This window comes from Zonotrichia leucophrys, chromosome 7, assembly GCF_028769735.1.
Source record: "Zonotrichia leucophrys gambelii isolate GWCS_2022_RI chromosome 7, RI_Zleu_2.0, whole genome shotgun sequence".
Taxonomy (NCBI): domain Eukaryota; kingdom Metazoa; phylum Chordata; class Aves; order Passeriformes; family Passerellidae; genus Zonotrichia; species Zonotrichia leucophrys.
The window spans coordinates 9707398-9727002 of record NC_088177.1 but is presented as its reverse complement, the minus strand read 5'-3'; the positions used below and the strand labels follow the sequence as shown (position 1 = coordinate 9727002).

The 19605-nt window shown below is 46.7% G+C and overlaps 1 protein-coding gene across 1 annotated transcript; it reads right to left on the bottom strand.

The window, feature by feature from the left end:
* Positions 1-7279: 7279 nt before the first annotated feature.
* POFUT2 (protein O-fucosyltransferase 2) lies at positions 7280-19599 on the bottom strand. Its single transcript, XM_064717949.1, has 9 exons — positions 19424-19599; positions 18543-18793; positions 17401-17545; positions 16997-17107; positions 14775-14841; positions 13217-13342; positions 12479-12659; positions 12110-12233; positions 7280-11819 (listed from the first exon to the last, which is right to left on the bottom strand). The coding sequence occupies exons 1-9, from the start codon at positions 19597-19599 to the stop codon at positions 11666-11668; spliced, it is 1335 nt and encodes a 444-aa protein (XP_064574019.1). The 3' UTR covers positions 7280-11665.
* Positions 19600-19605: the final 6 nt, after the last annotated feature.

Genomic DNA, 19605 nt, shown 5'->3' with positions numbered 1-19605 from the left:
AAGAGCTGTGTGGGGTTCCACAGGAGTGTCTTTTATTGATTCTTCGGTGAAGGTTCCCAGTGACATCTCTTCTGCCTGAGCTGGGCAAAAGCAGCTCTTTATAAAGGGTACAGGAGTTTCAGAAATTGTCCAATAGCAAGGATTAAAGGAAAGTGACCTATAGTCTTAGAGATAAGCAAGGGGTCCGAAGGTGGAAGAGGGGGGCTTCTAGTCCAGTCACCATGACTTGGCATTTCCTATCTTAGGCTTCTGACTGCAAGGAAAATCTTGCAGGCTCTGGGCTGCTACATTGCAGAGGATCATTAACGGGACATCACGCCATGACCAATACGATCAAGTGAAGCCAATTTATTACAAAAAGCAAGCCATATTTATACTATTCTCTATTGTTCACACCTCAAGCTAATACATGATTGGTTAAATCCTTTTTACCCATGCATTTTAATATTTCAGGTTATTTTAGTTAGTCTTCCTTCTTCGTGTGTCTTGCTGCGATTTTCTTGTCTGCCTTTGCATCCTGAACTGTCTGCTATTGAGCGTATTCTTCTCCTTCTGTGTCCTTCAAGGGCATGGTGACCTTACTCAGTTTCTATGACGGCTGGATTGTGCATATGTTGCATATGTCCATTGTGCTGCAAAAAACTCTCAACACTACATTATGCAACAAGAAGTAACAGTGCATGTACAACGAAAACGATCAAGGAAAGGTCACATGTAATATGGAAGCATTCCGTGAACATGACCACCAGAGACCTGTTCGAGGCCCCTACAGGACCATACCCTGTGGCAAAGTTTCACCGCACACATCAGATTAAAGGAGAAATCCTTCAGTGTGTCCTGTGCAGATAAAGAATGCCTGCTTTCTAATGCGTCAAATTATGTTAGAAAGTTTATTTGCCAGCCAATTTTTCTATCATTCCCTTGGACGGGCTAACAGATCTAAGGGGAGCTGAGAGAGTCCTGTCAGGATCTGGGGGTCCCTGGGAAGGTCTGGAGTTTCTAGGGAAGATTTGGGGGGTCCGTGGGGGATATTGGGGGTCTCTGCCAGTGGGATCCCAGCTCTCTGCTACTTTAACCAACCCAAGGGCCTCCCAAACCATATGGGGATCCCCTTGACCCTCCTGGACTGCCAAGTCCCTTCTAGGATGCCCAGAACCACACCAACCTCCCTCCACCCCAAACCTTTCCCTGGGGATCCCAAACAACCTCTCTGAGACCCTCAACCACCCCAGTGACCCCCAGAACTCCCTGGGCATCTCTCAGCGCCCCCAGACCCCTAAACCCCTCCAGGGACCACCATTTATACTCCAGGGTCTCCCTCGGTGCCTCCAGACCCCCAAACCCCTCCAGGGATCCCCAAAGCCCTCCCAATGACCCCTCCCCTCCCCCGCTTCCCATTGGCTGCAGTGCCCACCCGTCTCCGCCCTGAACCAATCATTGCCCAAGCCTGGAACACTGGGGTGAAACCAAACGAGAGTGCGGGCGATGGAGCAGATCAGGCCTGAGGGCTCCGGAGGTGACTGAGAGGGGACTTTGCGGGGCTTGGGAGGGTCCCGAGTCATTCTCGCATACTTCCCACAGAGGCTCAGCCTGGAGCAGCGAACGGAGCGTCCGGTGCAAAGGAGGTGGGAGAGCAGCCCGGCCTCAAGTTGCCCCTCAGGATCCCCAAGTGCCCCCTGGAGGCTCCAGTCTGCTCCCCCATTCCCTCAAGTGTTCCTTCAAGGACTCCAAGTGCTCCCCAGACCCCCAAATTCTGCCCCAGACCCCTAAGTGCCTGCCAATTCCCTCCCTTCTGCCCGTGTTCCCTAAGAGCACCTTGAGGACCCCCAACTACCCCACTCGATCGTAGGTGATGCCCCGGACCCGCCATTCTGCCCATAAGTGCATCCTGAAGCTCCTCCAACTCCCTCCCAAGACCACTAGCCCTGCGGGGTCAGTGCAGGGTCAGCATTTTGGGGGTCCTCACCCCTCCCCAACCCCTCCTCCTGCCCAGCCAGGCCCTGCACAGACCCTGCCCCCACAGGCTGGAAGGGGTGGAGCCAAGCAGAGGCTTTTCCCCCTGCAGCTCCACCCTTGATGTTCCCCTTGTCCAATGGTGCTTGAGGTGACGCCAAGGGGAGGAGCCAGCACTGGACATGCCCCTCATGGGCAGGGCCCTGCTGAGCTCTGCTGCTTCCCAGGGGTTGCCTGCAGGGAGTGTCATGGGGGAGGTCACCTGATACCCCCAGGGTCCTGCAGGGGGCAGTGCCTGGGCAGTCACGTGACCCACGTGAGACACTTCTGCAAGCACCAGCAGGCGTCTTCCCCCCAGGCTGTCTCCCAGGAACTCTTGTGGCAGGATCCATGTTGGAGGCCACATGACTCCCACAAGACCCTCTGGCCAATAGGAAGCAGCTCTCTGGATACCCTGCAGAGGGCACTATGCTCACAGTCATGCGACTACCACCATGCCCTGCGGCAAGTTAGCAGCAGCTGCTGTGCCCCTCTGCACCAGGGGCTGTCACCCAATGGGAAGCAAGACTCCCATGAGCCTTTGCTGCAGGAGCCATTTTGGTGGTCACATAACGGCCTCGGGGCTCTGTGGTGTGCATCATGTTGAAAGTCACGCGGCTCCCAGGATGCCCTGCGGCCTGCAAGGGAGGCGCTTCCTGAGCCCCCACGCCAGGGAGGGCCCAGCTTCAGGTCACGTGACCCCCATAAGGCCCCGCAGCTAATCAGGAGCCATGCACATGATGCCCTACAGGGGGCGCCATGGCAGCAGCCACTGGGTGAGGAACCAGAGGAACCCTTGAGGGTCATGGGGGTCGCTTGAGGGCCATGAGGTCACTTGTGGGCAGGGAGCCCGGTTGAGGGCATGGGGTCACTTGTGGATCATCGGGTCATTTGAGGGTCATGGGGGGTGCTTGTCAGCCAGGGAGACAAACGAAAGTTGGGCGCTGCTGAGGGTCATGAGGCACCTTTGTGGGGCTTGGGGGCATTTGTGGGTCAGAGGGGTCACTGATGGGCCTGGATGCACCCTTCTGGGCTCACATGGTAATTTGTGGGCCAGGGCGGTCACTGGTGGGGTGGGGGGGGGGAAGTTGTGGGTCAGCGGTCACTCAAGGGGCTGAAGGGGCAATTGTGGGTTGGGGAGACACTTCTGGCAAAGGAAATCTCTTGTGGGGATGGGAGAACACTTGTGGGATTGCCACTCCCTGTGACATGCAGCCCCCCCAGGCCCTCTTGGGGACCTCCTCCTCCTCTGGATGCTGCGATGCCACTGCCGGGCCGTAAGGGGACACCTTTGGTAAGACAACCCCACCCCCAAATTGAAGGGCTCTGCCCCTGCGCCTCCCCAGGTCCCTCTAACTCCCCATTTGCTCTCTCGTCCCTCTCCCAGGGCCATCGAGACACTCCTGGAATGCCCACCTGGGCACCCCCAGCCCATGGTGGGGCCAATAAAGCAATGACTCCCCAAAATTGCACCTGGGAGGTGGGGAGACCCCCAAAACTCCCTCCCTTATCTCCCGGACCTTTGGGATTGCCCCCAATCCCCTCCCTCTACAAATGTCCCCAAGAGCATTTGGGGGCTTCTGGGGGGCTCAAAAGCGCCTGTTTGTGGGGCGCTGGGTGTCTCTAGGGGGTCCCTGAGGGTCTTTGGCATGTTTGGAGGGGCTCTGAGGCTGAGGAAGGTCTTATGAGTTGAAAAGTTGTCCATTTTTTTTTTTTTTAAGTTTGCAGAGTTAACAAGTTAAACCAATTGCTGCTAAGTTGGAGTTTTAACTATTTTTTGTTAATAATTTCATGTTGTAATTACCTGTTGTTAATAGTTTTCCTTTAATTACCTGTTGTTGATGATTAGAAATCCCTCTTTGTCGAGTATCACCCTGCTGCTTCCTGGAAAATGGCACCCAGGACTGTGAGGAGGAAGTGACATCGCGGCTGGTATGCAAATCTGGAAACACCTCACCAAATCTAGCAGGAAAAACCCTTTTTCCCTTGGTTAGCCAATGTCCCAAGTACCTGACCTCAGCTTCTGTGAATTGGAACTTCAACTTCGACACCTTCAACCCCTTTTCCCCTAAAATGTTTAAAAGTTCAATGGTGCTCACCCTCATAACCTCCTCCCTTGGACCTGCAACCAGAAAATCGTCTACATTTTGTAGCAATTTTGTCCCCTCCATTGGTACAAAGTGACTCAGCACCTGCTCAAGTGCTTACCCAAATAAGTTTGGGGAATCAACGAAGCCCTGAAGCAACTATGTCCATCTGAACTGCTGCTTTCTGTTCGTCTCCGGGTCTTCCCACTGAAACACAAAATAATCTCTGCTGCCCTCTGCTAAAGGACAAGTCCAGAAAGCATCTTTCAAATCAATCACGCTGTACCACATGTCCTCGGGAGAAATGTTATTCAGCAAGGTGTAAGGTTTCGAGGCCATGGGGAACAAAGTTTTAGTTCTCTGATTCACAGTCCTTAAATCTTGCACCAGCCTATAGCTACCATCCGTCTTTTTCACAGCCAGAATTAGGATGTTGTGCTGGGACATGCACGGCTCCAACGTTCCTTTCTTTATTACTTCATCAATCATCAGTTTCAATCCCTTCCTCCCCTCCATGGAGATGGGGTACTGTTTGACCCTAATGGGGTCTTCTGGTTTCTCAGTTTTGACACGAATCGGCTCTATGTCCAACCTCCCAGCTTCCCCTTGGACATACCAAACCTTTGGATCTATTTTCTTCTTGTCCTGGATAGTGAGTTTATACATCCTCACCCTGAGCTGGGAATTTTCCACTGCCAAACTGATTTCTATGGCTACCATCAAGTGTCTCCCTAGTAAATTAAAATCCGTGTCCCTTATCAATAGTATATTTCCTGTACATCTTTTGTTTTCTGTCTCTATTTCTGCATCTTTTATGACCAGAACCTTGAAGGGTTCCCCTTTTGCCCCGATTACCATCACTGAGTCATGGCTCAGAGAGCACCCTTGCGGCAGCTGCTGCACTGCGGTTCGTTCCACCCCAGAGTCTACTAAAACCACATCTCTTGCCTGTGGGGTCCTATCCTTAATTTTATCAAGGGCTCCCTTGGTGTTCCGGACCCCAAAAAAGCCCCTGACACCCCTAAGCTTCTTGAAACATCGCCTGGTCCTTGCTTTGCTGGGACAATTCCTTCAGATGTGTCCCTTTTGCTTACAGTAATAGCGCTCAAAATCCTTCTTTTGGTTGTTCGGTCCTTTTCCTCTGGAAGGGTTTTGCTTCTTCATCGGCGCCACTTTCACCACGTCTCTGACCTGTTCCTGTTTCTGTGCTTCCCTTACTGCAGCTACCAATACCTTAGCTTGAATCTTGTTTTTCTTTGTCTCTTCTCATGTAGAGCTTCTGGGCTTCCCGGAGCAATTCCTACAACCCCTTGTCCTGCCATCTGTCTCTATTTTCTAACTTTTTCTGTATGTCTTCCCAAGATTTTGCCACAAACTGAGTTTTCAACTAAACTGCCTTGATCAGAGAATGGGGATCTGTCCCCGAATACATTCTCAGGCTCTTTTGGAGCCTCTCCAACCACTCCGTGGGTGTCTCATCCTTTCCTGGCATTCTCTGAGTACCTTACTCATGTTCTGCCCCTTGGGTACCGCCTCTCTGATATCGTGAATTATCATGTTCCTTAGGTTCATAATTTTCTGCCTCCCCTCCTCTGTCTGGGCACTCCAGGATGGTTTCTGATTTGGCCACCTCTGATCCCTGCTTTCCCCATTGGGATTTCTCATTTCCTCAATCCTTGATTGCGGCTTGTCTGATCATCTCCCTCTCCTCATTGTTGAACAGCGACCTCAGGATTGTGTTGAGATCCTCATAGACATAGGTGCTGGTCCCTAGAAATTCATCTAGCCTTTCTGCCACCCCCAAAGGATCATCTGTCAATTTTCCCATCTCTTTCGTGAACGCCCTCACATCTCCGATATCGATCGGCGCGTGTATGAAGCCGATAACTCCTGGAGCCATAGGCACTTCCCATAAAGGAAAGATGCCAGGCTTCTCCTTCTCATCCTCACTGTCTCCCATGGTTGCCCTCCTCGTTTGTGGCCTTCTTCGATGGGCCAGGGGAGAGCTGACTTTGGGGAAAGTTACCTGTTTTTCTTCAGTCTTGGGGAGGGTTGGTGGCAGCAGCTGCTCACATGGGAGCAGAGTCCCCGCCGCCACTTGTTTACATGGGAGGGAAGGCACCGCAGCCTGCTCCAGTGGGAGCTGTGGTGCCGAGATCTGACCCAGTGAGATGGCCACCTTGAGAGGCAACGCGGGCACCAGCGATGCCTGGGCTTGTCCGGGCTGGGGAGGAGGGACAAGGTAGGGAGGAGGAAGATTGTCCAAGGGTTCCCATACCTTTCCCCCGTTTGCTGCATGTCTGAGAGCTCATACCGGGTATAAACTCGTACAAGTGTATCTCCACATTTTGGCATACTCAATTTCCTTGAAATGCTGTGGGCAGCATTCGAATACGTGGTCGTAAAGGGAATTGCAAGTCCATCCCTCAAAAGTGCTGAATACTGGCCAGAGGACATATTTTCCAATCTCCTTACCTCCCCATTTTTCCATGCAAAAATGTATCATTTTCTCCTTGGACCTCCCCACTCTCTGGGAGTTGTCATCTCAGTGTTCTAGCACCCATCCCAACGGACTTTCCCTTCGAATTTCTGGCAGAACCTTCCCAGGACCCTGGGGAGATTTTTCCTGGGGCTTTTTCTGGAACCTGCTTTTTCCCAACCCCATTTTTCCAAAATACCTGCCTCCGAATTTTCTCACCTTGTCTCCTCCGGTTGGGACGCTCAATGTGAGTCCCAAGTCTTTGTCCGATGTCGATTTCCTGAGCTTGCAAAATGCTGCCAGTGTCACTCAGTCATGCAGAGAACCGTTCTGTGGACTTTTCAACTGATCTCCAATTTTCTTACCTGTTTTCTCCGGATCAGAAGGCAGACGGACTCCCGGAATTTTCCAGGGCCGTCTTTTCCCCTTTTTCTGACCCAGCCATGACCGATTCCCCTCTGAACTCCCTACAAGTCCCAGGTCCCACATGTGTTAAGAAAAAGCATCCACTTCCCCTTGACTGACCATGTCCCTAGTGGGATGGTGGAAATCTGTGTATGGCCCATTCACTTAACAGCTGGACTTGATGATCTTTGTCAGTCCCTTTCAACTCAGAATATTCTGTGATCTGTGACATAATGGCAATGCCAACAGCAAATGTTGGCTAAACACTGGCATGTTCTATGTGGCTGGATGAGGAAGGTGAAGGGAGACGACCACATCCTGATTGATCAGCATCGAACTCCGATTTATTGATCTAGCTTACACACTTTTATAGTAGTGTTAATTAAGTTCATACATATTGCAAAACCTGAGCTCATCATTGGTTACAGATTACACATCAACCCCTTCTTTGCTGTCAATACCTGTGGTTCCTTGTTGAGGCTAATATTTGTTTTTCTCATCCTGCTGTTGACTTGTTATTGAATACCCTTTCAAGGACTCCATGTTTTTCACCATGCCTTTCTCATCACTTTACTCAAGGACATGGTATTTATTGTTTTTAAGGAAAAAGCCTGAGAACTTGCTGCTTACAGCTGCCTTTTACTTTTTAACCAGCTGTATGTAATCATGGCCTTTCTATAAGCCATGTCTGAACAAAATTCTGCAACAGCTGGAGTGTTAAAATTATCACTGGCCACTGTCTCTGACAGTAGAGATAGGAGTGTGGCTGAGTGATAGTACCTTTTTTCTTTTAATCTGTCACCACCTCATCAATGGGCATGCACGTGGGTGCTTATATTGTGGCTGTTAGGTTTGCAGTAATTGGGTATTTCAATTCTTAATGGGGCCACATTGGCCAGAACTTCAGAAATTCCACTTCTCCCTGCAGCAAAAATCCAGCATGGGGACACACTAGCAGTCCTTGGATCAGGGAGTGCAGGTGCAATGTGGAGTCAGCACAGTCTCTGGATTCCTTTTAGGGTTTTGGGCTAATGTTCAAACATTACCATTGACTCGCTGACATCAGGCAGACAACAGATTTAAATGTTCAGAACATCAAAACCCTAAAGATTGTCATTGTGATCTTTGATTGCAAAGCAAGTAGCCAATATCCACTTCTAATCCAGGATCCATAAATTAACCGTAGCAGCTTGACAGATAACATGTGCTCCATTTACTAAAGTGATTTTAACTCTCAGCATCTGGGTCATACACCCAGCTTCTTGGCATCCTGCTTCATTAGTACTGAATGCTGTGTTCCTGTATCTATTAGAAATGTAATTAATCATTGACAAGAACCAACTGGAATCTGGATGTGTGGGTCATTAGTACGTATTGATAGGGTTCCACTTGTTGCATTTCAGTTTCACTTGGCTTGTGCATGGAATGCTTTTGTAAATCAGCCACCTGAATGGACTCTGCACAATACAAGGTGAATTTGTATCTTGCTTAAGCATCACCTTTGCTGTTTCTGTCAGTTTTCATCTCTTCTCCTTTTCTTCCTGGAATTGTTTCTGCAATTGTTAATTTCTCAGTAACAGGGATAAATAAGGTTTCTTCTCTCAGGTCTTGTTTCTTTCTTCTATAATTTCCCTATTCAAATTCTAAAATAATTGTCTTTCCTTACACTCTGCTAAAGCAAGTAGGGTCTTAAGATGGTCTTTCTCAGTCATAAGTTTATCCACTTGGATTCTACTCTTTTCTCCTGTCTCCATCTCAGAAGCCAGTGGTAACTTTGATACCTCATTTTCTATGTAAGTCTTACTTTTGGTGAGCTTCCTTAAATATTTGCAGCTGCCAGCCCCCAGCTCACTGAGGATGCCAAAAGTTGTTCTAAGACTCAAATTAACAACATTGGCCTGTGAGGCCATAGTAATGATAGGTCTCCCAGGAGTTCCAACTCCCACATCAACATCTTTATCCTGCTTGTGGCAAAAGAGTGCAACTTTCCTTTTCCCCAAGTACTACATTCTCTAGAACAGCAGTGGATAATTTATCACTTCCCAAAAAATTCCTTTCTGCAAGCCTTTCACTCAAACTGCATTCATCATGCACTGGGACCCTGCTGCTCCCTTTTGGGCAGTCTGCTTCCTTGGTGCAATTCCAATATCCTGATTGTTGTTCTGTTTACTAATTGTTAAGTGAAACCAATCCTTCTGCCATAGCTAATTAGCCCTGAAATCTCTTTCCCCACGATAAGGGTCTTTTCCCTTGTCTTTCTCTCTGTGGGGTTAACACTTGCTTCAAGTGATTCTGAAATTATGCTGCAGTGTTTTATCACATCCAGCAAAACTCTAACCATGGCAGCCACATACTTGGTTAACCAATGATGTAGGTGAGGGCTGTCCTGGAATATCTGTCATTCATCAGTTGCAAAAACACTGCCTTCTGTACACTCTCTGTCCCATGATCTATGGTTGGGGTCTCGATCCTAAGCAAATCACTCCTCTCTAATGGATGCAACCTCCTGCTCAATAGGCAGCATGCTGAGTTTAAAACCACAGTTTTCTCTGGTCACTCACCATTAAAAACATTTGTGGCCTCCAGAAGCCTTGGGCCTCCACCTCAGACAAATGATTTAATCACCCTCTTCCAGAGGCACTCTCTAAACATATCCAGTTTCCGATTACTATGTAAGTGTGCTATACTTTTCCTGGAACTTTGCTTTACTAAAACCACACTGTTTTAGTAACAGTGTGCAGACCCTGACTATCAAAGAAGGCTTCATCTTTAATTTGGGATTTTAATGTGATTTCCTAATTATCAGATGTACTGCTGCTTATAGGGTCCTTAGAGACGTCAAAGCAATTTTCTGTCCTGTCCACAATTTGCATCGTTAACTTTCTTTGAAAGTTCAGTAACAAAAATATTCCCCACCAAACTGAGCACCAGACTGTCTAGGGAAAAAGAGGTTGAGGAGACCCCAAAACTGGAGGTATCCCAAACCAGGTGGATGGGGGCTAGGCTGGGATTTTAGGGGGGATATTTGGGGTCCCTGAGGTTTGGGGGGCTCAGAGGGTACCCCAAGGATTGCAGGGATGGGCAGGTTTAAGGGGATTTGAGGTCCCAGGGTAGGTTTTGGGTTCTGAGGCTCCATGTATTTTGGGCATAGACTTCCTCCGGAATGGCTATTACAAAGATCCTAAGGGATTCAGGTGGGCTTTTGGAATAGCTGCAGTGGAGATAGAGGGTATTAAATAATTGAATACCTTGTCTGGACTATCAGAGAACCCATCTGCAGTAGGACTCTTGAAGGTAGAGGAGCAGCGAGTGCCAATTGCCACCTCATCAGTGCACCGCAGGCAGTACCGGACGAATCGAGATGCCGTGATCCCCATCCACAAGATGATCCGAGAGCTGGAGAGCCAAGGGGTGGTCAGTAAAACCCACTCACCCTTTAACAGCCCTATCTGGCCCGTGCGAAAATCTGACGGAGAATGGAGATTGACTGTGGACTATCGTGCCTTGAATGAAGTGACTCCACCACTGAGTGCAGCTGTACCAGACATACTGGAACTGCAATACGAGCTGGAGTCCAAGGCAGCAAAGTGGTACGCGACCATTGATATAGCTAACACGTTTTTCTCCATCCCTCTGGCCGCAGAATGCAGGCCTCAGTTTGCTTTTACATGGAGGGGAGTGCAGTATACCTGGAACCGACTGCCCCAGGGGTGGAAACACAGTCCTACCATCTGTCATGGACTGATCCAGGCTGCACTAGAAGAGGGTGAGGCTCCAGAACATTTACAATATATTGATGATATCATTGTTTGGGGAACACGGCAATAGAAGTGTTCAAGAAAGGAGAGAAGATAATTCATATTCTCCTGGACGCCGGATTTGCCATTAAGAAGAGCAAAGTCAAGGGACCTGCCCGAGAAATTCAGTTCTCAGATTTCATTTACTGGCCCAAATTCCTTGCAGCTCCTGGGGCAGAGGGAAGCTTTTCCTGTTGCCAAGGTTCAATGGGAAAATGATACTGTGTGTTGCACCCTCCTTCATACATTGAACTGCTCTTTTTATCTTAGAGCATATATTGGCCCTGCTCCACCAGGTACCAGTCTCTTTCTTCATCAGGCAATGTGCCTTCACATGAAAGATGAATCCCCAAGAGATGGGCCCTGCAGGCCCTTAGAGTGGAAGCAGCTCCCCCCATTTTTAATCCACTGGCAGCTTAGTTCCTCCCTGGGTTGAGACTAGCGCTCCCAGGGTGAGCACTCCTGGTGACATGGCCAGGACCCCCAGCCCTGCAGTTAAATGACCACAGACCCACAGAGAGAACCATGGACAGGTAAGAAATGCTCCAGTAGGCGAGGATGGGTTGAACTGCCGCATCCTGGGCATCGCTTTGCTGCTTCCCATCACAGCTCTGAAGCCAAGAGGCCCCTGTGGTCTGTAGCAACCCATTCGGTGCATGTGGGACCACATAGCAGCAAGCACAGAACATACTGGGGACCCAGGTGCAGCAGCCACATAGAAATGCTGTGAGGTCCAGAGACACTGAGCAGTACAGCTACCCCACGTCATACCCACGACTGGAAGGGGAGCGGGAACTGAGAATACAGGACTGGGTCATACATCAATCCAAAGCAGGTAATTCCCCATGATTTTTCCTCAAAATTTTGAACTCTAACAGTATCAAAACCTTTGTGTTTCTCTGTGTTTAATATACAATTTTCCAGTGAGCTGGCTGCTCACAGTTTTTCTCTGTTTCACCACAAAATCGGTTGTAAGTTGTTTTTGGATCAAATCCCAAGATCTCCCTTTCCTCATGGATTCGGAAGGAAAATGTTGAAACTGAGGTGCCTATAAAATATCTGTGGAAAAAAAATCAAAAGAGGGTTTGTGAGGGGAGGGCAAGTTTTTAAAATGCAAGTAATTAGATTTCAGTTCAATGAACTTCACTGTTCAGTGAAATTATATGATAATAAAATTATTGTATATACACACACAATATAACCATTATACATCTACTATACACATCTCAATTATATCATTGACTATATGTCTTACATTATTTGTAAACAACCTTGGGACAAAAATCATATTCAGTTTTGTGACAATGCTGAATAATACGCTTTGGCTGAATAAAAGTCAGGTTTGCTACCTTGCATGTGCACAAATCCACTGGTCAATCACAGCTAAGCCCCCATCCTTAAAGAGTTTCAGCTCCTCCAGAGAGGGTTCAAACCTCACCATCTCAGGCAGCAGTTTCTTGAGCAGTTCAACCTCTTAAAAAAGGAAGGATATGAATTTATCTCTACATTATGAACAGCAACTCACTGCTGTCACACAATGTGTTTGTTTAAGGAAATCCCAGGTGAACGGTTACAGAGCAAGAGACACCAAAATCTACCAACAAGTTTTACAAACTCAGTTGCCAAAATTCACAGCATTGCAGGGAGGGAGGGGAGCCAGTGGTAATTGCTGCACTCCTCTGAAGTTACCAAGCCTCAAGTAACTGTGATCTGCCTACCTTCCTCAACAGCATCAGTGGCTACAAAAACTCTTTCAAGTTTAAGCGATGCCAATAGGCTATGGATTTTCTTTACTGCTACTTGCAGGGAAGGCACGTCTTCTCTGTGACCCCAAACAAAGTCTCTCCTTCTGAGATGAACCCCAAGGTATGGGCCACCTAGAGCTGTGCCTGTCTTAACCTACGAGAGAAAGATTGAAACTTTAAAACTTGAGAGTATCACTGTTCACACTGTAAAACCAGAATGCAATCATCTCTGTATAAGGCACAGAATCTCTCTAGGTGCAGACAGAAAGTTTCAAGTATGGACTGGAAGTAGCTTGGGACACTTGTTGCAACATTTAGATCTTGGGTGGCCACCATCATGCAAGAGAAACTGGAGTGCCAAATCTTTGTAAGCAAAAATTCCTCTCCTTTACCAAATAAATCCTCAACTGGCAGGTTGCAGCTGAACGCTACACCCACATGGAGTGTTGAAAACAGGAAGAAATTCAAGTTTCCTTTACTGAAATGAGGGCAACAAAGATCTGGCCTTCAGAACCAGTCAGGCACACCTCGACAGACTCTGTTAGCTTGTGTCACATGGGGAGAAGAAGGTGCAGGAGGAACATGTGTGTCCACCTCGATGTGAACAGAAGGGTGTTGCTCACCTGTACCTTCCAATATGTCCTACAGCACACAGCCAGGAATACACAAATAAAATATTTGTTATGGGAAACACACTATTAAGGATTTTACCTTCATCTGTGTCCAGTCCTCCTTGTACTGAGTCCTGTCTGCCTCATCAGTGGATTGAAGGTATTTCTTCCTAAACTTGTCTCCCACCACGCGGAGGTGTTTAGCAAACACCATGCTCCGACGGGTCTGTTGGAATAAGAGCAGACACTGAGTCAGAAAAAGGAGAGCTAAAAATGAGTAGGTGGAGACAGTTTCACATACACAGCACTTTCAGGATACAGTTACTTCTGCAGTACTCTAAGCAACGATTTTATCCAAGCTTTAATAGTTTATTTCTAATTATCACCATATTTATAACCAGCATACTCACCTGCCCCTGCAATACACAGGTATAGGGTGGACACTGCAGTTATTTACACAACAGAATACATGATACATCAAATTAAACACCCTAGCAATATACCTCACTTCTGGAAACAAAAGCTGGGCAAACACTTTAGTGTGCTAAATACCTTTAAGAATAAAACCTGCTTTAAAAATATTATGTATCTAGCCACAGACACGCCTAGGAAATTCAGCGGAAAAATGACAAAAAAGGAATTATTTCCTTAACCTGTGAGTAATAATCTCTAAGATTCGGTGATGCAGTTACCCATGCACACAGCCACAAGTGGCCTTTTTATTAACAGGCAAAAGAATTACAGAAATCTCAAGTTTTCCCTTTTTGTCTGCAAAGAAACAGAGAAGGGAGAGATGCTTCTCAGAGGAACACGGAAAAAAGAGAAGAGGCCCTGGGCCCATGCTGCAGTGAGAAAATCTTTGTTTGGACATCAGGCAAAACCACTGGGGCAATGTTTAAAGTGCCACTGCTAAGAAATGTGTGCTATAGACCCATGTAGATTTCATGTCTCCTTTTACAGGACAAGTCATACTCAAATATAGTTGCATTTCTTTCTTTGAGAGGTCACTCTCAATGAATAACTCTTGGGTAGCAAACTAGTGTTTGGTCCACTTCTGCAAACATGCCATATCTCAAGTGAATAGCCCAATATTTACAAAACTGAGGTCTGTGTAATTTGTTTTGTAGTATCATGACAGTCAGTCAGTTTTTCTTAGGAATTTCAACTATATCAAGCACTTCATGGCATGTTCCATTTTCCTGTGTCTGAACTTCAACATTTTCTTAAAACTTTTATGAAAGGAATTATTTACCATAGACCTTTGCCTTGAAACCCATGGGAATTTTGCCTTTGAAGCCAGTGGGGAGGGATTTGGGGCAGCAACGAGCACTTTACAGAATTCTTTTGAAAAGACTAATCTTGAGGTTGACTAGATAAGAAACTGCTCCCTTCTGATTGTAGATGTGTTATATAGGGGAGGTCCTTTTAATCACCATGACCTGCAGCACTAGGCCTTTAGGCACAAGACAGCAGGGCAAATTCCTGTTTCACATTAATCCACAGCAGCCTGAAACCATGTTAGCACACATTGCTGAAACAGAAGGCACAAGTGACTTTCAAGACAAGAAACCCAAGGCAAAACTGAAGCACGCATTGGTTACTGAATTTTTAGCAGAGCCAGGGAAAAAGTCTAGAGAAGCTATCTGTAAAATACTCACATTCCAATAATCTTTCCCTCCGTAGTGGTCATGAAGAAGGTTTTCAGCTCTGTCTAACATCACTGACCTATTGAAAATTGTAAAACTGAGTGCAGTTCCCTTAGGAATAGAATTTACATTATGACGTTTCTTTACACATTTGCTAAGATAAAGCACAGAATATAGTCTGTTTGCTAAAGGAACATGGGGAATAAGGGACAGGCTCCTGGGAATGAGGGTCCTAGGAGGCAAATGCTAGTTCTCTATAAGGCAAATTGTGACCCACAGTCTGCTAGGGAGAGAAGGGAACCATGTAATTCCCTGCGCCTGCTCTCTTCCCTAATAGATCGTATCTTGACTCTGAAAGTTAAACACTAACAAGCATTAACCACCCCTCACAGTCTTTGTAACAGTTGCTATAGGAGAAATCAGATTTCTAACAGGGAGAGTAATCCAAAGGGGACAAGTGACCTGTGTGATAATGCTCAGCCTCAGAGCACTCGACAGCGTCTGGGAGCAAGCAGAAGATCATGAAAACAAACCCAGAGAAAGTGTTTTCCACATGTAGAATAAAACGTCCTACAGTAAAACAACAGATCAAAGAACACAGAGACATTACCAAAATGTGTGGTAGTAGACAGCAGCTTGCCCCTCTCACAAATAAACACATTTCAGGATTGCGTACTGGAAACATAACTGCACTATGAAAATTCTAAGAGAAGAGATTTTGAGAGCTTCAAGTATTCCAGAGCATAAGAGATGTAGATTTAGTTTGTGAGCACACTGATAAGAAAACACACAGAAAAACGCTTCTGCTAAAGGGGATCAAGATCATTATCTGCATCTCCTTCTACTAAAAAGAGAGGAAGCAAATAACCAATCAACTTTGGATTACCACTGCTCATCATCAGCTGTACACCTGCACAGAAGGCCCTAAATCACCTGGAAACAGACAAGATTGTGCTGGTGAAGAAGCAGCACTACATCTAACAGGACGATAGGAGGTGATTGAGGGTACTAATTGAAATGCATTGAAAAGTTGCCTTGAAGTGACCACACTTGAGGGGTAAAAATCCAGTCCTAGGGCCACACAACTGGTTGCCCAGCCAGAAGAGCAATATGGGAGATAAGAGCTCTGAACAATCATAGTAGTTTGAAGACACTGGCACACATGAAGATAAGGGACATCTCACTGAACATTCCCTAACAAGATTTCCTGACAGCCTTCATTAAAGGTTTTCTTAAAACATGGCACAGAAAGGTTCTTGCATGGATTAAAAAAAAAAAAAAGTATAGAGACAGGGATAAATGCATGGCTCTCATTGCAGATGGAGGTTACAAGTGGAAGGTCTCTTCACCATATTCCTAAACAACGTACAGAAGGGCATGAAAGTAGGTGACACAGCTTAATTATTTTAAATTCCTCAGAGCAGCTAAGGCCAACTATGAAGAATTAGAGAAGTCTGATCACTGGCCAATAAAGTGGCGGATGAATTCTAACGCAAGAGTGAGTGTAGTAAAAAAACCCAACAAAACCTGGCTTCATCTAATAACTAAAGGTCTTGATGGTCAGGAATGAGGACAGTTTGGTGCCAACATCAAGGCAACACTCAGAGGTCAAAATAAGGAACCTGTGTCTCAAGAGTTAGCAGAAAAAGAAGAGAGCACTTGACAGAACATGCCATTTGTACTGCAATGTAACAGGTTTACCCACACACAGTGCAGGATCCTGCTGAACTGGTTCCATAAGGTTTGGAGATTGGCAGTGGTGACAACCAAAGGCATGGAATGGCTTTCACATGGCGAGCAACTAATGGAGCCAGGGCTCTTCTAGGACTGCAGAGGAGACTGCTGAGGGGGAATGTGCCAGAGATTTAAAATTACATGTGCCGTGGAGTAGAATATGGAACAGCTGATGGTTTAGCATCTCTTACACTGCATGATCTAGGGGATTATTTGATGATACCTTGGAGGTATGAGTCACAAAAGCTGCCTGAGAAGGAATATAAAGGAGCTCAAGGCTATCTGCTCTTAGGTTTGAGCACTGCAATCTTTAACTAAACTTACAGTTAAGTGTTTCTTGCACTGTAAATTTCTTTTTTATTATTTTAACAGAGTACAATAATTCAGTGGTGAAGTATCTCAACAGTGGACAACCCTTTAAATTCCCCCTGCTCTTCCCACCTAGCAATGAGGTTGTACAACAATTATACAACAATACGCAGTTATACAAGGCAACTCACTGTGCTGAAGTGTTCTTCAGAAGGATGGGAGCCACAATAGAGGCAGATCCTTGGACAGACAAGCAAGAGGCATTTAGGCCTCGTGTTTCCTCATAACCCCAGAACCAGCCCCTAAACGGGAACACAGAGGATTGGTTCACAGGCTTGTGTTTTAAATTAATGCCAGATATAGAACAAAACATCCTAAAAAACTACATATGATACAAATAAACCAGCCACCTCCTTTACACTGCTTTTCAGTGTAGAAACAACTTTATAGAATTAGATCTTTTCATATAAGTACAACATTTTACTATTCAAGGGCTTTTTAAAAACAAAGTGAACTCCAAGCACCCAGATATCTACAGTAGGGAAATATCTCTCTGAATACAACTGTAAAGACCAGAAGGAATGCTCAATGTTACCTGTAGTAGCCATGTTTGTCTCTGGAGTACATCAGCTGATCAATGCATGGTTTTTCATCTATTTTTTCTTGCCATGTTCCTTCTTTCCATCCTTCTGCATAGCCTTGTAGCACATAAACCTGTTCAATAAAGGGCCCACCTGACTCTGAACAGAAGGCAAAGCAAAGGATTTGTAAGCATTAAAACCCACCACCATAAAGGTATGAACAAGCATCAGTTGCAGTTTAAAATCTGCTAGAAATGCTAATATTACACTACTCTGTTTTCCCTATAAAGAAAGAAGGGAAGTTCTGTGAGAGCCAGAAAAGCTAAAATGGTCAGGCAATGTGATCACCTGCTATCCCACCCAGCTCTGTGTGATTTAATGTGCCAAATGCAACAAAATCACTGTCACCTGGTTAAAACACACAGGTTTTCAGTGCTGTAAGCAGCTGCCACAGGAGGAGTACCTCCAAGAAAAATGCCAAGTACAAGCCCTTCTCCTAAAGTTCAGGGTCTCTACAAGCATTTTTTTGGCAGGGAGCAGCCTTCCCTTCAGAGCTCTTTGCAGCAGTGTGACATTTATTTCCTTTACTGAACATGTCAGTGTGCAGTGTTCACCAATTGAACATTTGGTGATTAGCTCAACATGGCATTAAATCCTAAAGGAACTAACTTCATTTTCTTATGGAAAGCCTTTCTCTTAGACACAAAGAGCAAGCGATATTTCAAGTATGCGCAATACCAACGATGAAAAAGTAAGTTAAGGGAAGAACCTGCTTCACAACTTTTACTGTCCAACCACCATATCCAGGAAAAAGGTGGCTTGTCTGTATTCCAACAAGCTGCCTCTCTCCTTGTGGTCTTGTCATTATGGTCAAAACCACATGGAAATTCCACAGGTGAATTTAACCACAGGTATTAATTGTCTATTTTCAAGGGTCCCAGAAGTCAAGGGGGCAGCAGTGCTACATCAAACAAGCTGCCAAGTAATTGGGTTATTCCATCCTAGTGGCTGTGTAGCTCAGCAAAACTTCTTCCCATCCCTCCTCTTGTCACCTCTACGATTTTTTTTTTACATGAAAGCCCCTATAAGGACAAACCTCTTAAGAAACCATGTCAAATATTTAATTAATTGTAGATTGCATGATCCTATACCTCACCTGCAAGGAACTGTTCATATTCGATGACAGGGATGTTCTTGTTGAGGCTCGGGATATCAAAGAACTCGGACCAAGCAATCCGAACCTGGAGGATATCAGGGCTCTGCCAGTGATAAAGACGTCCCCAGGGAGGCAGAACCAACACCCAGTTTTCACTTTTCCGCAGGGTCTTTAGAAGGGAAGCAATGCGAACGTAGACATCTCTGCGAAGGTTGAACCCTTCAGGGGGGTTTACATCATACAAAAGGTATCTGGGGAAAACAAAGGAATACCATTTTTTCTGGGAGCACATTGAGGCTATTACACGTTTTTCTTTTTTATCCTACAATCCTGTGATGAAACTGTTGGGAAGAAAGTTGTTCCTCTTTTTGAATTTGTGGTACTCGGAAGGGGAAGAAGTATGGGAAGTCAGAGCAGTGTGTGCCGCAGGGGCTGGCGGGGCCACTAGGGTCTCCTGGCGAGATGGCGCATGAAAGGAGCCTTTCCTGTAGAGGGTCAACGAGTGAAGACTCTTGCTCATCCAAAGGGTAATGTGGAGTGCACGGTGAAAATGGTGAAACCACAGGCATATAACCCAGGCTAACTCTTGTAAGCTGGACACAAAGGCAGGAGGGCACGGTCCAGAGAAGTAGAGGAAAAGAATGCATGTGGGAGCTAGATAATCCCTGTGGGGTTCGTTACAACACAGGATATTCTACAGACCAAAGCTCTCGGACAGCTGAGATGTCACCTTCCAAAAACAACCCAAAAAAGCACCAGTAGGCGAAGGAGGCCCTCTACCAGCTGAAGGCCGAGACACGGCGGAGACATCGCGCGGCGGGGGAGATCTCGAGGGGCAGGACCGGCCCGGGGTCGGACGCGGCGGGGCCGGCGCTGCTCACCTGGTGCGCGAGGCAGCAGCGGCGGCGGGCAGAGAGGAGGCGGCGTGGCCAGCGCGGAGGGCGGCGGGCGGCGGCTCGGAGGCGGCGGCGAGCGACGGCGAGAGGGCGAGCGCGGCCAGGCCAAGCAGCAGCGGCAGCGCCGGAGCACAGCGGCCGCCAGGCCCCAGCGCCGCCATCCCCAC